Raw genomic sequence first — 20,423 nt, forward strand, 5'->3', positions numbered from 1 at the left:
TTGCCCTTATAAAGTTTCGGTCACATGCCTTGAGAATTTTATATTTTGGAGGAATAGTTTTCATTTAATATTGTTTGATATGGGTAGAAAAAGAATAGTAAGACAATTCAAATAAACAAAATATGAATCACTTTAATAACCCAAAACTGTTTTTTGGAGTATTTTTTTTAGTATAAAATCAATAGATACGTGTCTATATGTAATTTTGAAGTCTAAACGAAATATAACAGTCTGAAAAATAAATTATATGCTATATAGATACAAAATTTACATAAAGTGGTTATATTTCGTGCCGTCTTTAATGTTTTAAGTGGGAATATGAATGTGGGATGAACATGTTGAAAAATACAGAGGCAGATGATAGATATGTATACTTACTTGTTCTTAGTTTGAGTATAACTGAACTTCTTTCTCGTTGGAGCAAACTGACCCAATTTATAGCCAACCATATCTTTGGTGACTTCAAAAGCAACGTACTCTTTTCCATTGTGTACCTGAAATTTTAAACCAACGAATTGTGGTAGTATTGTAGCACTTCTGGCATTTGTACGGATAGCCATTCCAGGATTTTTAATGGCTTGTTGTATTGGAAGTGGTACAATATTAGGACCCTTCCAAGCTGCTCTAGAACACAATCGTAAGGATGGAATCATTGTTGCCTATGTTGGTGTATATCTTCAATGTTTAGAAACAACTATAAATAAATGTGTTATAATATTTAACTTTCTGCCTTTTTACTTAGTAAGTGTAAAATGAATCCTTTATTTTTGGAGATCCACGGAGCGGAAAATAAAATTTTGAGATGAGCTCAATATTATGTTAAAAAAAAAATTATTTATTCAATTATTAATTTCTATCAATTTACAAATAGATATTACAACATCTCATTTTCCTTTGATATACATCTCTATTGGAAACGACTAATTTATCTGATTAGATAGATATTAAGGAAGAATGTTTGCTCTACGATTTGATCCTAATAAAGTCACTGAAGATAACACTAAAAATGATGAGACAAAATATAGCAAACTAATTCCAATGAAAAGAAAAAATGAAGATAAAGATGAGGATTCAGTATCTTCAGAAGAAGAAGAAGAAAATATGGAAGAAAAACTAAAGGAAGAAGTTCATGAAAAGAATCATTCTGATAAAAATAAAGAAAATACTAGTGAAAGTGAAAATGAATCGGATGAGGATGGTGATGTTGATATGTCAAACAAGCCTAAACTTGAAAACGCTCAACCAGATATAAATCCAATTTCATTAGATAATATTTCAGATAAACATACATCTGTTCTATCAAGATTTCAACAAACTCTCTCATTACAAGGTAAAATAGATGCATCAGAACTGGTATCAGAAAATGATGATAAAGAAGACAAGATAGCATCTGAATATATTCATGATTTGAGTCAAATACCTCAACCTGCTATTGTAAGAGACATTACAACTGAAGAGCGTAAAGCCAATGATGAACATAACTCCAAATCGATGGCTTGGATTAACACAACAAAAATTTATTACGATAACACAATGGTGAAGCAATATGATGCTTATTCAAATCAATTACGCCCCAAACTATTACAAAATATTATTAAATATTACTCCAAAGAAACTTTTCCAATTCAAACTATATTATTGGACACAGTTTTACCCATTTTAAATTTTTCCTTATCCATTACTAAAAAACATTTTACTAGGAGAGTTGGTGATATCTTAGTTAATGCTTCCACTGGTTCTGGTAAAACTTTAGGCTATTGTATTCCAATAATTCAAGCTTTATCCTCCAGAAAAGTTAATAAATTGAGATCATTAATTATACTTCCTACAAAATTATTAATTAATCAAGTGTTTGATACTTTATCTAAATTGGCTGAAGGAACAAGTTTAATTATTAGTATTTCTAAATTAGAGAATTCACTAAAGGAGGAGCATCAAAAGTTTCTAAAACAAGAACCAGATATTTTAATAATGACACCGGGTAGATTAGTGGACCATCTACAATTAAATTCGATTAATTTAAAAAACCTTAAAATGCTAGTTTTAGATGAAGCTGATCGTCTTTTAAATCAATCATTTCAAAATTGGTGTTCTGAATTAATGAACAAGATTAAACTCGAAAAAAATGATAAACTACCAGGTAATATAATTAAATTTGTATTCTCAGCTACATTAACTACAAATACAGAAAAATTAAACAAACTTCAATTTTATAAGCCTAAATTGTTTATTATGGATACTGTGAAATTATATAATTTGCCAACTACATTACAAGAATTTAACATCAATATCCCAACGGCAAAGAGTGTCTATAAACCTTTAATTTTGTTGCGTCTGTTTGCTAACTTGAAACGTTCCAAAATTTTAGTATTTGTCAAATCGAATGAAGCCTCTTTAAGATTGGCATCTTTGTTAAAAATGATGAACGATAAGAATTTAATTACTGAAACCCAAGACATCAGCTCAATTAATTCTAACAATTCTCGTACGGATAATAAGAGATTAGTAAATGCATTTTCGTCAACAATTGAAAATTCCATTAATAAAATTTTAATCACCACAGATTTGATATCAAGAGGTATCGATATCAATGATATTACACATGTTATAAATTATGATCTACCAATTTCCTCACAACAATATGTTCACCGATGTGGTAGAACTGCCAGAGCTGGGTCTGAGGGTCAGGCTTATAATATGCTAGTTGGTAAAGGTGAAAAACAGTTTTGGACTCAACAAATCGATAATGATATTAGTAGAGATATTGGAGGTTATACTCCCCAACTATGGGGCCATCCATCTGGAAACGCAACTGATGATAAAGACGACGATAGTGTGGATTCCAACGCATCTAAAAAATCAACAGCACTTTCTGAACTACTGTCTATATCAAAACATGAAGACGAAATATACAAAGAATGCTTACAGACTTTAAAACAACTAAGCTTAGTAAAATAGTTTTAATGGACGGTAACCCCCCAATATTCTCCACTTATATATGTAGTATTATCGAAACTTCTTTTTTTATATGTATATTATTTAATCGTTAGAACTATGTAATTTATAGAAAGCATAATAGACTAACGTTTTCGATGTTCTCATATCTATATATCTTAATTTTGAGCGACACAATTTGTCTTTTTAGTACCATTGTTAAACAATGATTATTTTAATTTATTAGCCTTGAAAAACTCATACAAAAATTAAATCAAAATTAAGCTCTATAGGAGTCTAATAGCACCTTAGTAACATACCACTGTCAATTTGTTTTACCAACATATTCTATTTTCATATTAGTACTATTATGCCTAGCAGCTCGAGCTTTCTTTCATCCGGAATTTTAACAGGTAAGAAAAATGGCCCTCTAGTGCACATTTTGTAGGTTATTTAGAGGAAATGCGTGTCAATATTTACAAAAATTTGGCTAATACTTAAAGGGTAGATATTAATACTAATAAAAACCACAGTTACAAGGCTTCAAAAGTCTGAATATACCCTAATACAATGCTCCCTACTAAATATCTTCTGACACCTCCAGAAGAACTCCATCCATATGTACCAGACTATTTGCGTGATACACAAGCTGCTATATACCCAGATTTTGATCCTTGGCAACATACAAAAGATGAGGACACTATAATGACTAATTTTGTTTCCAAAGGGTATTATACAACATCGAAAGTTAATTTTGAAAGTGTTTCAGCAAGGTCGAGCCTTCAAGATTCATTACCAAAACTAACAGTGCAATTAGCATCTCAATTCAGTAATGTTGTTAAGTTAAGGGAAGAAGAAGTCAATAGAATTCCTGCTTTACCAAAAAATTTTGAAGGAACTTTATTTAACGATTTAAGTGGCCCTGGATTCAGTCTACCTACAAGAATAACATTGACTGATCATAAGAGGGAATTATGGCTGCAAGAATTAAGCTCTTCTTATGCATCGTTATCCAAGATATCTAAATATGTTCCACATGGACTGAAGAGGCGACAGGTACTGGAACAGTGCTATATGAAACAAATACCTATCAAACGTGCTATTTGGCTAATAAAATGTTGTTATTCTTTGGAATGGAAATCATTAATGATAAAGAATCAAAATAAAAATGAGAACACGAATAACATTAATTTTCAATTGTTAAAGGATTGGACAGATAATTATGTGTTTATTATGGAAAAACTAATCTTCGAAATGAATACATATAGTGATGATCAAATAAGACTGAAAGTCTGGAAATCAGAGATTAATTATTTTTTAAAACTTATTGGGAATTGCTACAGCTTAAATTTATTGAATAAAGAAGTATTTCATCATTGGTTAGTAGAATTTTTTTCTAAAGTAGAGAATTTTGAGTTCTTACCATTAACATTGCATATATTGACTACATTTTGGGATGGCATCTGTCAGCCAAATAATATATCAGATAACTCACAACCTTTTTTCTTAGTTTCTAAAATTGTCGAAACTTTATTACAAAAATATTATCAAATCTCTAATGCAAAATCTATGATAAATGATCAAAAATATATCATAAATGATATCAAAAAAAATAACTCAATTAAGAAAGCAATTTTAAATACAATAAAATCATTGGTAATTAAATTATTTCAAACTCAATCTTTAGAGATATTTTTATTTCCGAATTCTAGCTGGGATACATATAAACCATGCTTATATGAAATACTAAATACAAATAACGATACATCTCGCATGACAAATGATATAAGAAGAAAACTGGAGCTAGTTAGTTACAGGAATGAATCTTTAAAATTTAGCATTTATCCAATTGAGAAAAGTTTAGGCAATGATCCTGCAAACTATTTCCCAGCTCCAGATTCCAATAATGAGTATATAACACAACTGAAGTCAGTTGATGTAAAATTCACTAAATTGTTGGATAATAATTCAATAGATTATGACTGGTCTACTTATATTGATAGGGAAAGTTTTTCAGTAGGCCATGTTCTACAATTGTTAATATGGACGATCCATCCTTCTCGTAAAGATCATATAGATTCAATTCATTTAGCTACTAAAATATTATTATTAAGAATCAACAGTATGGAAGGATCACAAGAATATGTTTTCGAAGATACAATTTGGTCATTAGTGTTTAGAATTTCAAAGATAAAACCAGAAAATAGGAATTCATTTGTTAATCTAGAGTGCTTATATCGGTTACTTAATCTGCTTATCGTATATGGCATTATTAAAGTTCCAACGTATATTAGAAAATTGATTAGTTCAGGAATATTGTATTTGAGTGATTCTACAGATAAATTTTTCCATTGTGATGTTTTAATTAACTTAAATATCTCTCCTCTAACAAAAAGCCAGTACAATATGGTCCTAAAAAATATGATGGAATATGACACTTCATATTTTGAGAATTATACTTATGATAAATTATTAGTAATGTCAGAAGAATTAAAACAAAACTTATTAAATGGCCAAGATGATTTTGATCCAGAAAGTTACCCATTAAGTGTGAAATCCATGGTTTCAGAATGGTATCTGTCGTACTTATGCAATGGCGATCTGAAAATGATAGATAAAGGTAGCTTACTGAGAAATTTTAGAATATTTAAAAATAAGTTGGAGGGATCTCACCATCTATACAAATGGCTTGAATTTATCGTTTATCATCAGTTAATGGAAAATATTGAAACGTTGGAGGCCTTAATGGATATTTTAATGTGCAATGAAAAAATATTCTCCCAATTTATTAATGACCATATACTTTTCATAAAGACATTCATCTTTATATATATTAACATTCTCAAGGTTAAAGATTCGGATGCATATTTCGTTACGTCTTTTATGCCATTTTGGAAATTTGTGATGAAATGTTTCCCAGTAGAAATTACTATTGACGAAGATTTGAGAAACAAAATGTCATCAGTATACGAAAATGAAAAATTAAAAATTGAAAAACTTACGAAGGAGAAACAATTATGCTATTCTATTCATGATAACTTAGTTAATGAAAAATCTGAACATAATATTAAATCCAATAGCCCTGGATCTACACCAAATAATAACTCTGTAACCCCTACTAATAGACCTTCTTGGAATTTTACTGAAATCTTTCAAATTAATATTAGAATATTGCTAGGTAAAAATAATTCAGTTCAAGAACAAAGCAGATCAAGGAAAATAATGTTGTTATTAAAAGGTAGCAATGTAAGAGAATACAACAAATTTATTTCAATATTTTTAAAGAGAAAAGATTTTAAATTGTATGATTTATACTTTTTAATTGGATCTAAATTACTAACATTAGAACAGATTCAAAAAATATTGGGGTATGAATACATAATGCAATTAATATCAATAAATTCGTGTGAAGATTCACTAGAAATGATTACACCATATTTTGAAATTCATTGTTTCCAATTCATTGTTAATAATTTTCAAAATATTTCAAATTTTTGTATTGAAAATTTGTCTAAATATTATCACCAATTTTTGGGAATATTAATTCCGATTGGTACTAGAAGTGGTTTAGCTAGAACAAGTACTAAAATAATTGAAAATCTGTTAAACCAATCTCATATAAATAAAACCCAGTTTTTAGAAGATGCATTACGCTATGGTACAACCAGTAATATTGTCAACAATGATCTAGAGTGTGATATTTTTGAGGATGATCATACTTTGGATGAACTGAATATTACAAATTTTTATCATAAGCTAGATTTTACTAATTTATGGCTATTCCAATCATTTACCAGTTATCAAATTAGCATCCTAATGAAAGATGAAGATGGAAGTTACATGGATAATTTAAAGATATTCTTATTTGAATTAATAGATGTATGCAAAGGTAATTGTTTATGCTCTCAACTTTTACAACAAATATCTAATGTCGATATTTTGCGTTTAATAATCCACATCTTTGAAAAAGATTTCTTCGAGAAATGTTTATCAGACTTGGGAATTCATTCTGATGATACAGTAAACACGAATTTCCAAAACGATAATGATGAAATTTATATTCCGATTAAAATTATTATTTTGTTGTCTCAAAGAATTTCTAAAATCAGCGGCAGTAGTGAAATTAAAATTGATAATGAAATGTTTCAATTAATATGTCAAAATATTCAAAAATTTTATTGCCTAACCGAAGAGAATTTGGTCCATGAAGGTAAAAGATTAGAAATCTTTTTAAAAATATTTACATTACATCAAAAAAGTATTTTCCATTATATTGTAACATGCTTACAAACTAATCACAAGAATCGATCGAACATTATTCAAACCATTAAATCATTATTTCAATTATTTGATAAAATCTCCTTTAACTTGAATTTGAAATTAATGCTATACGAAATATTATCTTCGTTAAAATCGTACATAATATATTCATCTACAATCATTTCTGATTCTGAATATCATCCCGTGACTAGTAGTAGTAGTGTAACAAGTGCTAGTAGTCAGAATAATACTATGACCGGAAATGGTAACAACAATTTTCATTCTACCCTAAATATTCCAAGAGATTTGCTAAATTTACCGCCGTTCCAGGTATCATCATTTATTGATGACAAGGAAAAGACAAACGTTAGTGATGACATAACATTAGGTATAACTCTTTTACCCTGTGGTACCAATAATGATAATTTCACAGAAGACAATATGAAGAAGTATTATTTATATAACGTAAAGGACGAAGTGTATGAAAGCCAGTTGCATAATGAATCATATTACAACATTTCTAATTACCAATCTGATCATGGATCATCATTCAATAACTCCTGTTTAAATTTATCATTATTCAATACAGCTTATGAAAGAAGAAATCCAAAATAAGAGAAAAGGCAAAAAACCACAATAAAACGAGCGATAAATGAATTGTGAATAATATTTTGTTGTATAGATACTACTTAGACACTTTTTAGCATGTTAGTTTTTAATCTTCAAGTTTTATTTTTTAATTGTCATTTTAACATATTTAGATATTGATGTCTATCCATATCCTATGCTGTTGTAGTTATATTTTAAAACAAATACCAAGATAGAACTTCAACACGTAAATTAAATATCAGGACAATAAGTTGCATTAAAGATTAAATTGTTGAGCGTGATCAAAATGAAAGAAAAAATTGAAGGTCCATTAATATCGAAATATAACAGAATAATTCCCCACTCTGTTCGCCATCTACTTTTACATAGATGACTAACGCAACATTGATATACAGGATACGTTTACTATAACTACCTAGTGAAAATCATCGTCATAGCCACAGTGATAAAATCCTGATTAACTTTTTTAATCTTTTTTTTAAGACTCAAAAAGTGGCATATGAAATTTAAATTTTAAAATAATTTTCTTAAAAACTATTGAGTATTTATAGTTTTCAATTTTTATCGTGAAATTCAGAAAAAAATATTCAAACCCGAAGAAAATATTCAATAGAAAACATCCGTTTTCGGAAATAATTCAAATTATTATATAACGATATACCCTAATGAAATAATTATTAAAAAAATAAAAATTAATCATAATATTATTATAATTATACAATAACCATTTGTTATTTATCTAAATCTCTGTGTATGTGTATATAAATATGCATTTTACAACCTATTGCCAACAGTTAATAATATGTTTCATTTATACATTTTGAAAAATATCATTAAGTTCTTAAGCCAAATGAGGCGGTAACAATAGATTTGGGATACTATTCTTAATGAAATATATATGACCACAATTTTTACATTTCATCTCACCATCCACTATAGAAGTTTGTAACAACAAAGTATGTAAATCTCTTAGAACAATTAGATCATCGTCAGACAATTCTGGAGAAAAAGATGGCTTTGTTGGCGGTAGCGATTTGTTTCCTAGATCTCTGGCCACAATGATAATAGCAGCCCAATCTATTCTATCTAGGATATTCAACAAAAATTCAGGATTGAATTCAATACTTTCGTCCTGTATTAACTGACATTTTTCACCGTTGTATTGCAATGGGAAATTGTCATTAGATGTATCACAGGTCTTGACAGGACATTTTAAAAAGTTGGTAGTTAAAAACTTCATTGTAGTATTAGAGGCCTGTAGTATACTTTGCGGCGTTCTCTTTTAACGGTATATGACTATATGACAAAGTATGACTATTGGACTTAATGCTCTTCTTACACTACTACAGCTCGCCTCATCTCATCTCATCACCTTGAATAATTTTTCAATGAATAATTTTTCAAACATCACACATCACGAAAGAAAAATTTGAGAAGATTGAAAAAATTGAAAAAAATTAAAAAAAATTAAAAAAAGAAATTCCTCCAAAAAAAGGCCATTCTTGGTGGCTGGCCCGATCCGTAAAACATTCCAAATTAGGAAGTTTCAACGAATCTAGAGAACATTCCCGCGTTATCACGTGCCGAATTTTATCGGCCATTACCCGGTTTTCGGCTTTTTTTTCTTATTTTCTATTTTTTCCAAATTTCAATTCTTGTTTTTCGAAAAACAAAATAAGAAATTGTTTTAGGAAAAATGGAATTGGAAGTGGAAAATGGGAATTACAGGTTGGAAATTAGAAATTAGAAGTTGGAAACAGTAACCAAGTCTGTCTATTGTTTGGCAATCCAATCCACAGACAACAATCCTCTAAACAAAGCAACAAGACACGTATAGCGTCATAGAGCTGTATTGTAGTGAGCATTTTTGAAGTCACTGTTAAGATCGATAGCCACGACAGGATCGACGCGTATTAACACGAAGTCACAGATTTATCATCTACTGTTTTAGCATTTGTTTACTCGTCTCTTTTGTTTATCCGTTTATTATTATTTGTTTATTCCTAATAGTCAATCACAAGCCTAGTAGAGATCAGATAAACCAGCTTTGGATAGATTTGGACTGATTGCATCACAAGTGAAGATATTCTATACGAACTGTATTGCTATCAGCTGAATTTGCCGTCGACTTTTATTTTAGTTTACTTTCCCTAGGACCCTGTGAATACTTCAATTAGAGAAATAAACAACAACAACAACGACACTAAACTGCCACTACTGCTGTGACAAAAAGAAAAAGAAAAGAATAACCTTTTATTGTACTAAGTGGAACAAGAAGAAAAAAAATCTATATATTTGAGTTAACCGTTTTATTCGTCCTCATTTTGTTTTTCAATGTCAACCATGCTACCTGCTACCAATATTGGCGCCCCCAAGGATTCAACCATGAACAATAACAACACTACTTCAAATGCAAATGCTAATACTTCTACTACCACTACAAACACATCTAACGTAAACAGTAATAGTCCGAAATTAGATGAATTGTTAGAAGCTATTAAATTGGAATTCTCTCAACTCTCACAAGAAGCAAATACTTATAGATTACAAAATCAAAAAGATTATGATTTGAAGACTAATAGAAACTTGGCAGAAATGCAACAGATTAGAAACACAGTTTATGAATTAGAATTGACTCATAGAAAGATGAAAGATGCATATGAAGAACAAATTAAACAATTGAAGTTGGAATTGGATCAGAAGGAAAAACAGTTGACCTCATTGTCAAGTTTAGCTAATCGTCAAGCTGCTACTAATGCTAATGCAAACTCAAACACGGCAAATAACACTCCTTCAACAACTAACGCTAGTATTAACAACGTGGCTCCTCAACCTCCTCAAATCCCAATGCCTCAACAGACCACCATTACTCAAACTCAAGCTTTACCACAAGCTGTTCCTTCAATGAATGGTAATGCTCCAGGTGTCACAACTAATTCTAACCAACAGTTAAACACTTTACCTCAACCTCAACAAACTCAGCAACAACAATCCCAACAACAGCAAGCTCAACAACAACAACAACAGCAGCAACAATTACAACAATTACAACAGGTTCAACAAGCCCAATTACAGCAACAACAACAGCAACAACTCCAAGCTGCTCAACAATCCCCTCAATTACAACAACAATCTCCACAAATTCAACAACAAACTACTTTACCACCAACCCAAATCCCTGTTCAAATCCAACCTCCTACAGCCTCTTCTACCACTATCCCCGGTCAATCTACAATGGAAAATAATATTCAACCAAATATGAATCAACAGCAACAATCTCCTCAAGTAATGGCTGTTAAAGAAAATAATACAGCTTCCCAATTGCCACAAGCTTCACCTTCAAATCATTTAGTGCCATATAATCAACGTGCTAACCATCACAAACAAATTCCTCCATTTTTATTAGATTTAGATCCAAAAAATGTTGTTGATGCCTTTAAAAAAGTCACTGATGATTATTATGTGTTATTCAACCCTGACTTGCCAAAGAGTTTAGATGTTGATTTACATCTATCTCTAAGCCATCCTTCTGTCGTATGCTGTGTGAGATTTAGTAATGATGGCCAATTTCTAGCCACAGGTTGTAATAAAACAACAAGGGTTTATAAAACTTCCACAGGTGAATTGATTGCCACTTTATTAGTTGATCCACAATCTTCAAATAACTCCAATAGTGAACAACAAACAAACCCTGAATCTTCTGATCTATACATTAGATCTGTTTGTTTCTCTCCAGATGGTAAATTTTTGGCTGCCGGTGCTGAAGATAAATTAATTAGAATTTGGGACATTACAACAAAACAAATTGTAATGATATTAAAAGGTCATGAGCAAGATATTTATTCATTAGATTATTTCCCAAGCGGTGAAAAATTAGTCTCTGGTTCTGGTGATAAAACTGTGAGAATATGGGATCTAAGAACGGGTCAATGCTCCTTAACTTTATCAATAGAAGATGGTGTTACTACAGTCTCAAGCTCTCCAAATAATGGTAAATTTATTGCTGCTGGTTCGTTGGATCGTTCTGCAAGAATATGGGATACTGAAACCGGGTTCTTGTTAAAGAGATTAGATTCTCAAACTGATTTACAAAACGGTCATAAGGATTCAATTTATAGTGTTTCATTTACCAAAGATGGTAAAAAACTAGTATCCGGCTCCTTAGATAGATCTGTCAAGTTATGGAATTTAGATACAACAAATAATAATTCAAATGAAAGTTGTGAAGTTACTTTTATTGGTCATAAGGACTTTGTCTTATCAGTTACAACTTCTCAAAACGATGAATATGTTTTATCGGGTTCAAAAGATCGTGGTGTTTTGTTCTGGGATACAAATTCTGGTAATCCTTTACTAATGTTGCAAGGTCATAAGAATTCAGTAATATCTGTTGCTGTCGCAAATGGTCAACCATTGGGTCCAGAATTTGGCGTCTTTTCTACTGGTAGTGGTGATTTCACAGCCAAGATTTGGAGATATAGGAAAATAATAGATAGCAAAAAAATGGAAGAAAATTGATTGATTAACTAACTAAAGTTGATTTATGAATACTACTAATGATAATAATACTAATAATATTAATAGTTGTTAAAAAAATTATTTGATCTTCTCTTGATTTCGTCCTCATCATTTTATTTTTTTTTCTCTTTTCCATCGTCTCACTACACCTTATTTTTGTTGTTTCCAATATCTTCTGTGCTATGTATTTTTTTCACCATACCTTATTATTTTCTTTTTTATATTTGTCAATTTCAATTCTAAATTAGTTTGTTTTACTCTAACTACACTTTACTATATTTTTATCTCAAATCTTCACCTCATTCTACTTCTCTTTATTTCTTTCTAAATTATTCCTTATCGTCTCATTTACTACTATTAAAGAATCAAAATATAATCCACGTATATTAATTTATGAATAATATTGATGGGAATTATAATAATGATATTAATGAATGCTCAATCTGCTTAATGTGATAATTCATTAAGTTTATCTCATATTGATTTTGTTATAATAATTTATTTTTCCAATCAAGAGGTTATGGAAATATATGTCTATATTAAATTGATTTTTTTGAATTAAATATGAAATACGCTTTTATTCAATAAAATGTGATACTACAAACATTATGACATCATATATGATTGCATATTGAATTAGCTTGTTACGTTTCAATAATCATTTAAATATCAAAATTTAATTGGAATTTTTTTGAAATAAAATATTAAATAAGATCTGTCAAAAATAACTATCACGTACGGAAGTATTCGAAAATTATTTGAATAATTGTAAGAGACGTTTTTTCACTGTTTGTATTATACATTTCTATATTTAAATATGTTTATATTATTTTTTTAAAAGTCTTAAATTATTAATATTAATATTAATATTAATATTATTATTATTATTAAAAGTGACAATGAATATTTAAATATATATTTAGCTAGGTATATTTATGAATCTTTCAATGGAATACCTCATTAATTCATAGGAATTAATTGAAAAAACTGAAATTCTAAATATACTTGATGCGTATCAGCAATAATCTTATTTGATGGATTTTGGATAACCTGTTTTATCATCAATTAAAGTTTCATTGGTATCTTGTGGACCAGGCCCAACTCTTGTTAATATTACTTTTCTAACATTTTCAAATAGTTTTGAATCAATGTTAATTGATAATCTAGGCTTAATATTTTCAGAATAGTTACTTGTAAAATGTAGTAATTGGTCCTTGCCAAATTTTTCATCCCAACCAGGAAGTGCTGAAAAAAAAGTGTAAATAAATGACATTAATTTTACCTCATTTTTCTCTAAATAATACAATACAGCATTTGGGCCCGCATCAAAAGTATATGCCACGATAGTTTCATTATAAAATTCATTTATTAAATGAATTAACTTGATGATCATTTTGGAAGTATCAGTTAAATAAAAGATTGGTGGGAACGAATCTAAACAAACTGCATGGAAAGAATTCGAATCCATCATTGTTAAATTGGCAAAAGTCTCAAAATCCTTACTACAAATAGCAGTTTGCATTTTTTTAAATCTATCTGGGACAATTGAATCGATTCTTTCTTTAAATAAAGTCGAAGTTTTAACTGTCAGTTGCATACCGCTTGTTGATGGAATATCTTTTTTTAAATCACTAACCACCAAGATGGCAGCTTTCATTTCAGGCCAATGCTCTTTGGAGGCTATTTCAAAGGCCTTAGAGTCAGATCCATCCTCTAAGTTACCCATATCCCATGCTACAAAACCACCCAATAAGGATCTACAGGCAGAGCCGGAACCCTTTCTTGCAATAAGAGAAAGATCTGAGCTGCTAATTTTCAATTGGTATAATTTTGCAATTGTGTAAACCAGAGCTGCAAAGCCAGATGCTGAAGAGGCTAAACCAGCAGCTGTAGGGAAATTGTTTTCAGAAACAATATTTAACCCCAAAGTAGATAATTTGGGTAAAGTCGAATCGTTATCTTCCAGTGCCCTTCTTTGCAAACGTAAATCAATTAAGCAATTGCGTAATCTCTTATTATTTTCTATGGCTTGCTTTTCACCGTTTAACCATAAACTATCATCTACAATATCTTTAGAAGTAGCTACAGATGTAAAAGTTTTTAGATCTTCTTGATCAAGGGTAACTGAAATAGAACTGTTTGTTGGTAAGTTTAATTCGACATCTCTTTTACCCCAATATTTCAAAGTGGCAATATTAACGGGGGCGGTAGAATTTGCTATATAAATTGTCATAACGATCGGATGAATATTCAATTGTTGTAATACTAGAATATTGATAAGTATTGCTAATGCTACACGTCAACTTATTTATAGATCTTTATATATTAAATTCTTTGAATTCTTTTAATTAGATACGGAAATTCGGTAAGTCTTTAAAACTTAAACGAAATAATTAATATGAGAATGAGATGAAATAGGAAAAAAAAGAAGGAAATAACACTTATATATCCTTATATTTTAGAGAAATACAGATGCTTGCGCCTAATTATAGTTAAGAACGTTTAAAGTTAATTTTTTTAAAAAAAAATCAACTGTAATTGGCAATAATTTGATAACTAGGAAGTATTAAATAATTTTGTATACGGAATTAGCGGTAATTCAAAAATGAAGTCTGTCGTATAAGATCAAATCGTATGCCAAAATTTAAAATATAACAAATAAAGAATAGCTTCTACTCAAATTAAACTGCTACTATAGACCTATGCATTCGAATCTATTGATTTTTGCAATTTATTTGGATCAGCACCAACTATTGTATCAACGTTTTGATTGTTCTTGTTTAGCACAAAAGTTGGCACAGCAGTAATATTTGCTGCTCTTGCAATTTCAGGGTTCTCATCGATGTCAATCTTGAAGAAATTAACCTTTTTGGGTTCACTATAGGTTTCTACCATTTTAGAAAGATGTGGAGCCATAGCTTTGCATGGTCCACACCACGTAGCATAGAAATCAAATACCGACAAATTAGTACTGCCTAACTGTTTATTATATTCTTCAATGTTTGAAATTTTCTTTATTTTAGAATAAGACGATTGAAGTCTTTTAAAATATTGGGAATTGTGTGTGAACCTTAATGGCGAGAAAGTTCTTGGAGCGGCAGTTCTGATAGATGTCTTAAACATGATTATATTTAATAGTTTTGGCTGTTTGTTGGTAGCTCTGAATATGCTCTTTGGCTCACAAACTACTGAAGGGGGAAAATTTTGTTGGTGTATCACAAGGTAATAATAGTCACTCCCTTTTATTGCTTTTTTATATAGCTCTACGTTTTCATTTTGCATTACTAATGCCGATAATAAAAAGCTAGATTTCTATTGGACACAAATAATAGTGATAGCAAAAAAATGAAAATTGAATCATCATAATAATCCAGAATGATATAAGGCCAATAATTCTTCATCCTCTAGTATATATTCAGCTAGATTAACACCATACTTCTCCCATTCTATTTCAACATCTAACAACTTACTTTGACTACGATTTTGCTGGCCTTCTAAAGTTAGAGTATCTTGCAACTTTGTGCCATTCTTTTCTATAAATCGTAATAGTTCATTGTAGTTTTGACTATGTTGCAGATCTTTGTACAACTGCTCTAATCTATTATATACTTCTAGCTTATCCGATTTCAATTTCTCCAGTTGTTGCTTTTGTTGCAGCAGCATCTTATAATCCAGGTCATTCTCAATATCATTTTTTTGAAACTCTTCGATAGACTCATTTATATTATTTGGTAAATTCATTGCGATAGTTACTAATATACTGATATAGTAAGAAGGGTTAGTGTTTTTTTTCAGTAGAATTTTATAAGTACGTGAGTGTTTTGCTAATCAAAAGGAGTTATATTTTAAAGGACGGAAGAAATCGGAAATATTGTTGACTTCAGTAGAAACTGAGTATAAAATAAAAATAGGCTGGTAAAGTTTATGGTGTACTCAAATAACTAATGAAGCTTCAAAATATGATTTACTGTAGCAAATAATTAAGGACAAGTCTATATTTATCACATTAACATGCAATTCTATATATTTTGAGGTTAATTTGGTAGTAAAAAGACAAAAAAAAAACACTCAGATCATTCTTTTAGTATGAAGAATACGCCAAAATTATGGTTGCTATTGATTCAGTATAATCCCAATTATTCCACTCTTTAACAATTGAAAATGGCCCAAATAAGAAATAAACAGTATCTGAAAACATTGTGGGATATATGAGGAATTTCATTCCTCGACGACAGGCTTGTTTGTTTATTTTTCTTTGTCATCACTATTGGTTACCATTAGCTGGTAAATATTTAACTTTAATTCCTGCTTTACTAGTTTTAGCATGGTGAAATGCTTGTCAAAAGACTTCAAACAACATAATATAAGGTATTACCGAGAAGCATTGGATAGTAAAATCTTGAATTTTTAAGGAATCCTAATTTTGCAACCTTTCAAGCTTACCCATATATAAGAACCATGATATTATTCTGAAAATATTAACGTACATATACTTTACATATTTTTTTATTTTATGACTTTGTAATGATATTATTGATTCAATAAGAATATAACTATGATCAAGGTATATTATAATTGTAATGAAAGCAGCAGAGAACGAGAAAATAAAGTTTTTTTTGTAATATTTGAATTATTCTTTAGGATTACATCAGTTGACAAAAAAATTAAATTTATTTGTGAAGCTTTTTAAATTCCAAGAAAGTACTATTTACCCAAGTACCATAAATTCTTATTAATATCAAGGACCGATCAGATTATTCAGCAATAACGTGCACTTTTTACCATAAAATTTTATAGAAACTTTTGCTATCAACTAATCTTATGAATTATACAATATATACTTGAAACTGCTTTTTATAAATTGATTAGATAAGAATCCAATATAAAATTGTAAAAGGACTTGAGACGGTTCTTACTTTAAAATGATCCCATTATACCTTCGAGTTTCAAGATTTTTGGTGTCTTTTTTATACTATTACAATGTAAAACATCGAGAAACTTGATAGCTGCATGTTACAAAGGAATTCTATGATATATTAGTTTCATATTAATATCCTTATACATATAAGTAGCGTGTAAATACTCATATGCTTCTATAAATCAATTCTACTTAAAAATAAAAACATTTAAGTTATATAAAACTATCAGTTAATGCATAGTATTTTACGGCCGTGGGAATATCAATTAAACGTCACAGGGTATACTAAGCATAGCGTCCAGCAAACTCTAGTGAGGTAAATTGAGCGAGAGATTTTTACCTGTGAGTGATAATGAATTAACTTCTCTTGTTCAAAACTAAATGTATAAATTGCCAACCTTTTATTCCTACTCAAAAGGGTGAAATGTTTCTATAATTATAAGTATATGTTAATCAGAATTATTCTTTAAATTATGACGGAAAATAGTATCAATACAAATGATTAAAGTGTTCTACAGTTTTATCTTATGCTTACGTCATTTGCTCAGTTTTCGAGCAAAGCCTATGCTGTTATTCTAGCATCACGCTTTATTAGTTAGGAATCACGCTTATAAAAATAATATATATACACACATATATATATACATAATCTAAAAAGAGCAATTACTTATACTGTTCTTATTAATATCTGGCCCTCTTAGTTCCCAGTAAAATTTATGATCTATTTAATCGGAGAAAGTTGAATAATTGGTGATAGAAACTTTTCTAGAGGCAGTTTTAATATTATCATCTTTTGATAAATTAGAACCTGATTAAAATTTTTTACGAGGAATTGTCTTCTTAGTATCAATATCTTTCAAATAATTTTGCAATCTTTCAACAATATCTTTGTATCTTTCTTCTGAAACATTAATACTTTCGAAAACACAGAAAGGTGGTAAAACTTGGAATCCTGAATAAGATAAAGTTCCCTGTTGGATTGGTCATAGTAAAACATCAGTGCTACAATAAGCATCTTTTCTTGAGAATCTTTTTTCTTCCGCACCAATGGTAACCATTATCAAGGCCTTTTTCTTTGAAAAGATATCGTCATCACGTGGAAACCCAAATCCATAAGCAAACCCATTAGAAAAGACACGATCAAACCATCCTTTCAAAATAGCAGGCATAGAGTACCACCATAGTGGGAATTGGAATATTATTAAATCAGCCCATTCAATCTTAGCTTGTTCTTCCATCACATCTTCAGTTAAAGCTTTCTCAGTGTATGCTCTACCTGAAGCTTCAAGCATGGAAACGGCTTGAACTTCGGTGACATTTTTGAAATCAGAACGTTTAACAAATGCATCCCAATTCATGGCATATAAATCACTAACTTTGACCTGATATCCCTTGGATTTTAAATCTTTCACTGTAGCTTCCATTAGTGAATGATTTAAAGAGTGGCTTTCTGGGTGGGCCAAGACAATTAAGGCATTTTTAGATTGAGAAGTTAAAGAAGAGTTTGTCATTTTGTTTGTTACATTTGCTTGGTTTTTTTTCTTCTTCATACCAACTGAATAAGACACTTCTATCTAGTCCATTTATATATCCCAGCTGCTTTCATCTTTCTTCAAAATTTTTAATTATTAGTTATATAATTAGTATTAAGCTTTGTAATAGCCTGTTGGCATCTTTCATTAGAATCTATAATAACCTTATTACATAATTCTATGTTTCTTGTAGACATTTCCAAAATAGGTATTATCCCCGAAATGATTTCTTATCTGTGATGCTTTCTGGCACGAGAAATTTCCTACGAGAGATCTTAAGTAAACTTTCAATAGCATAAAAATAGAAGCATTTCGGTTAAATTTCACATGCGTTGCATGGAGAAAATTAGTTTTACTTTAACAATCAAAATTGTACTTTTTAAAATATAAGTTATAATTCTTCTTAAAACTTGTTTATAAATTGTTTTTATGTCGCTGTTTATTTGTTGTATCTTATTCCCTGCCTGTTCTGATGCAACCGCTTTATATGGCTAATATATTTGATGCGCTGATTGGAAGTCATAACCTCAAGCTACTCCATACCTGTTCAGAATCAGAAGCCCCACATCTTTTAATTGAATTCATGAATTCTAGTTTGATTTGTGTTAGTAAAAGGAGGCAAGTTTATCAGGTATGTACCCACACAAATCAAATCGGACTTAGAACTTCGTGAGAATTCTTTCTTAACTCAAAAGACATAATTGTCTTTGATTTTGATTTACTTTATTGTATAGCACTGTATAATTTAAAACATTAAAGATTAAAACCACTCCTTATTGAACCGAATCTACTAATAGTTCATCTAGTTCAATTCTTCTGGCTATTTATCCTAACATAGTTATGACCCCTGTCCACAATATGATTCGAAATATGGCCATGCATGCCCACTGTATGTTGAATCATTACTCATATTAATCTTTTATTAGTTGTTGCATAAAGCCACAGTCATGACAATATTCGTCGGAACTTTAAGATATGATTTGATCTTATAATTGTTTCCCTATGGCTAAATAACGTATATAAAACTACAGAGGTTTATAATAACGATCTCTATTTACATTCTGAGAGATGCAGGCTAGGTATAACAAGTTCGGTTTCTAATGAAATTGTATGACGTTAAAATCCTTTATATTAATACTATTGTCTGTCATAATTTAAAGGACAATTCTGATTATTAGATAGTTATAATGTCAGAGCTGTGGCGTTATGTGTAATAAATAGTGGGTTTGTATTAACAGCTAATAAAGCATGAATTTAGTCGTAATTGTGGCTTTATACAACAACTAATAACAACTTAATATAATAAATAATCCAACATGCATTAAGCATACGTGGCATCACTACTAAAAATACACAAGTAGTGATATTAAGAAGGTATTAGGATGTGATAGGTTCTATTTTAATATCAGACCATCAATTCGTTGATGGTGGATCTGTCTATTTTTTGGAGTATAAATTACCACGAAAATATCCCAAAAGTTTACAACTGTTCATTGTATATCCCGTATATATTATATATTCCCTTTCGAAAGAAGCAAGGAGATTTTTTATAATAATAATATAATAATTATTCAAACAGATTACTTAACTAAGAATTAAAGTATAAGCAACAATATTTTGAACAGTTTGACCGCTGGTCATATAATTATAGA

General features: G+C 29.8%; 9 protein-coding genes across 9 annotated transcripts; 3 read left to right on the forward strand and 6 right to left on the reverse strand.

The window, feature by feature from the left end:
• Positions 1-374: 374 nt before the first annotated feature.
• Positions 375-653, reverse strand: RSM19 (mitochondrial 37S ribosomal protein uS19m; the record flags this gene model as incomplete). Its single annotated transcript, XM_004181424.1, has 1 exon — positions 375-653. One exon carries the CDS (start codon positions 651-653, stop codon positions 375-377), a length of 279 nt encoding a protein of 92 aa, XP_004181472.1.
• Positions 654-1,038: 385 nt separating this feature from the next.
• Positions 1,039-2,958, forward strand: DBP6 (putative ATP-dependent RNA helicase DBP6; the record flags this gene model as incomplete). Its single annotated transcript, XM_004181425.1, has 1 exon — positions 1,039-2,958. The coding sequence occupies one exon, from the start codon at positions 1,039-1,041 to the stop codon at positions 2,956-2,958; it is 1,920 nt and encodes a 639-aa protein (XP_004181473.1).
• Positions 2,959-3,504: 546 nt separating this feature from the next.
• SRB8 (Srb8p) lies at positions 3,505-7,809 on the forward strand (the record flags this gene model as incomplete). The annotated part of the gene is made up of 1 exon (XM_004181426.1): positions 3,505-7,809. One exon carries the CDS (start codon positions 3,505-3,507, stop codon positions 7,807-7,809), a length of 4,305 nt encoding a protein of 1,434 aa, XP_004181474.1.
• Positions 7,810-8,644: 835 nt separating this feature from the next.
• TRM112 (RNA methylation protein TRM112) lies at positions 8,645-9,043 on the reverse strand (the record flags this gene model as incomplete). The annotated part of the gene is made up of 1 exon (XM_004181427.1): positions 8,645-9,043. The coding sequence occupies one exon, from the start codon at positions 9,041-9,043 to the stop codon at positions 8,645-8,647; it is 399 nt and encodes a 132-aa protein (XP_004181475.1).
• A 1,094-nt stretch (positions 9,044-10,137) lies between these two features.
• On the forward strand, positions 10,138-12,321 carry TBLA0F04240 (WD repeat TUP1 family protein; the record flags this gene model as incomplete). Its single annotated transcript, XM_004181428.1, has 1 exon — positions 10,138-12,321. One exon carries the CDS (start codon positions 10,138-10,140, stop codon positions 12,319-12,321), a length of 2,184 nt encoding a protein of 727 aa, XP_004181476.1.
• A 1,027-nt stretch (positions 12,322-13,348) lies between these two features.
• Positions 13,349-14,554, reverse strand: MVD1 (diphosphomevalonate decarboxylase MVD1; the record flags this gene model as incomplete). Its single annotated transcript, XM_004181429.1, has 1 exon — positions 13,349-14,554. The coding sequence occupies one exon, from the start codon at positions 14,552-14,554 to the stop codon at positions 13,349-13,351; it is 1,206 nt and encodes a 401-aa protein (XP_004181477.1).
• A 467-nt stretch (positions 14,555-15,021) lies between these two features.
• On the reverse strand, positions 15,022-15,603 carry TRX3 (Trx3p; the record flags this gene model as incomplete). Its single annotated transcript, XM_004181430.1, has 1 exon — positions 15,022-15,603. One exon carries the CDS (start codon positions 15,601-15,603, stop codon positions 15,022-15,024), a length of 582 nt encoding a protein of 193 aa, XP_004181478.1.
• A 78-nt stretch (positions 15,604-15,681) lies between these two features.
• On the reverse strand, positions 15,682-16,062 carry AHC2 (Ahc2p; the record flags this gene model as incomplete). Its single annotated transcript, XM_004181431.1, has 1 exon — positions 15,682-16,062. One exon carries the CDS (start codon positions 16,060-16,062, stop codon positions 15,682-15,684), a length of 381 nt encoding a protein of 126 aa, XP_004181479.1.
• Positions 16,063-18,222: 2,160 nt separating this feature from the next.
• TBLA0F04280 (NAD(P)H-dependent oxidoreductase) lies at positions 18,223-18,789 on the reverse strand (the record flags this gene model as incomplete). The annotated part of the gene is made up of 1 exon (XM_004181432.1): positions 18,223-18,789. One exon carries the CDS (start codon positions 18,787-18,789, stop codon positions 18,223-18,225), a length of 567 nt encoding a protein of 188 aa, XP_004181480.1.
• Positions 18,790-20,423: the final 1,634 nt, after the last annotated feature.

Source organism: Henningerozyma blattae, chromosome 6 (assembly GCF_000315915.1).
Source record: "Henningerozyma blattae CBS 6284 chromosome 6, complete genome".
Classification (NCBI taxonomy): domain Eukaryota; kingdom Fungi; phylum Ascomycota; class Saccharomycetes; order Saccharomycetales; family Saccharomycetaceae; genus Henningerozyma; species Henningerozyma blattae.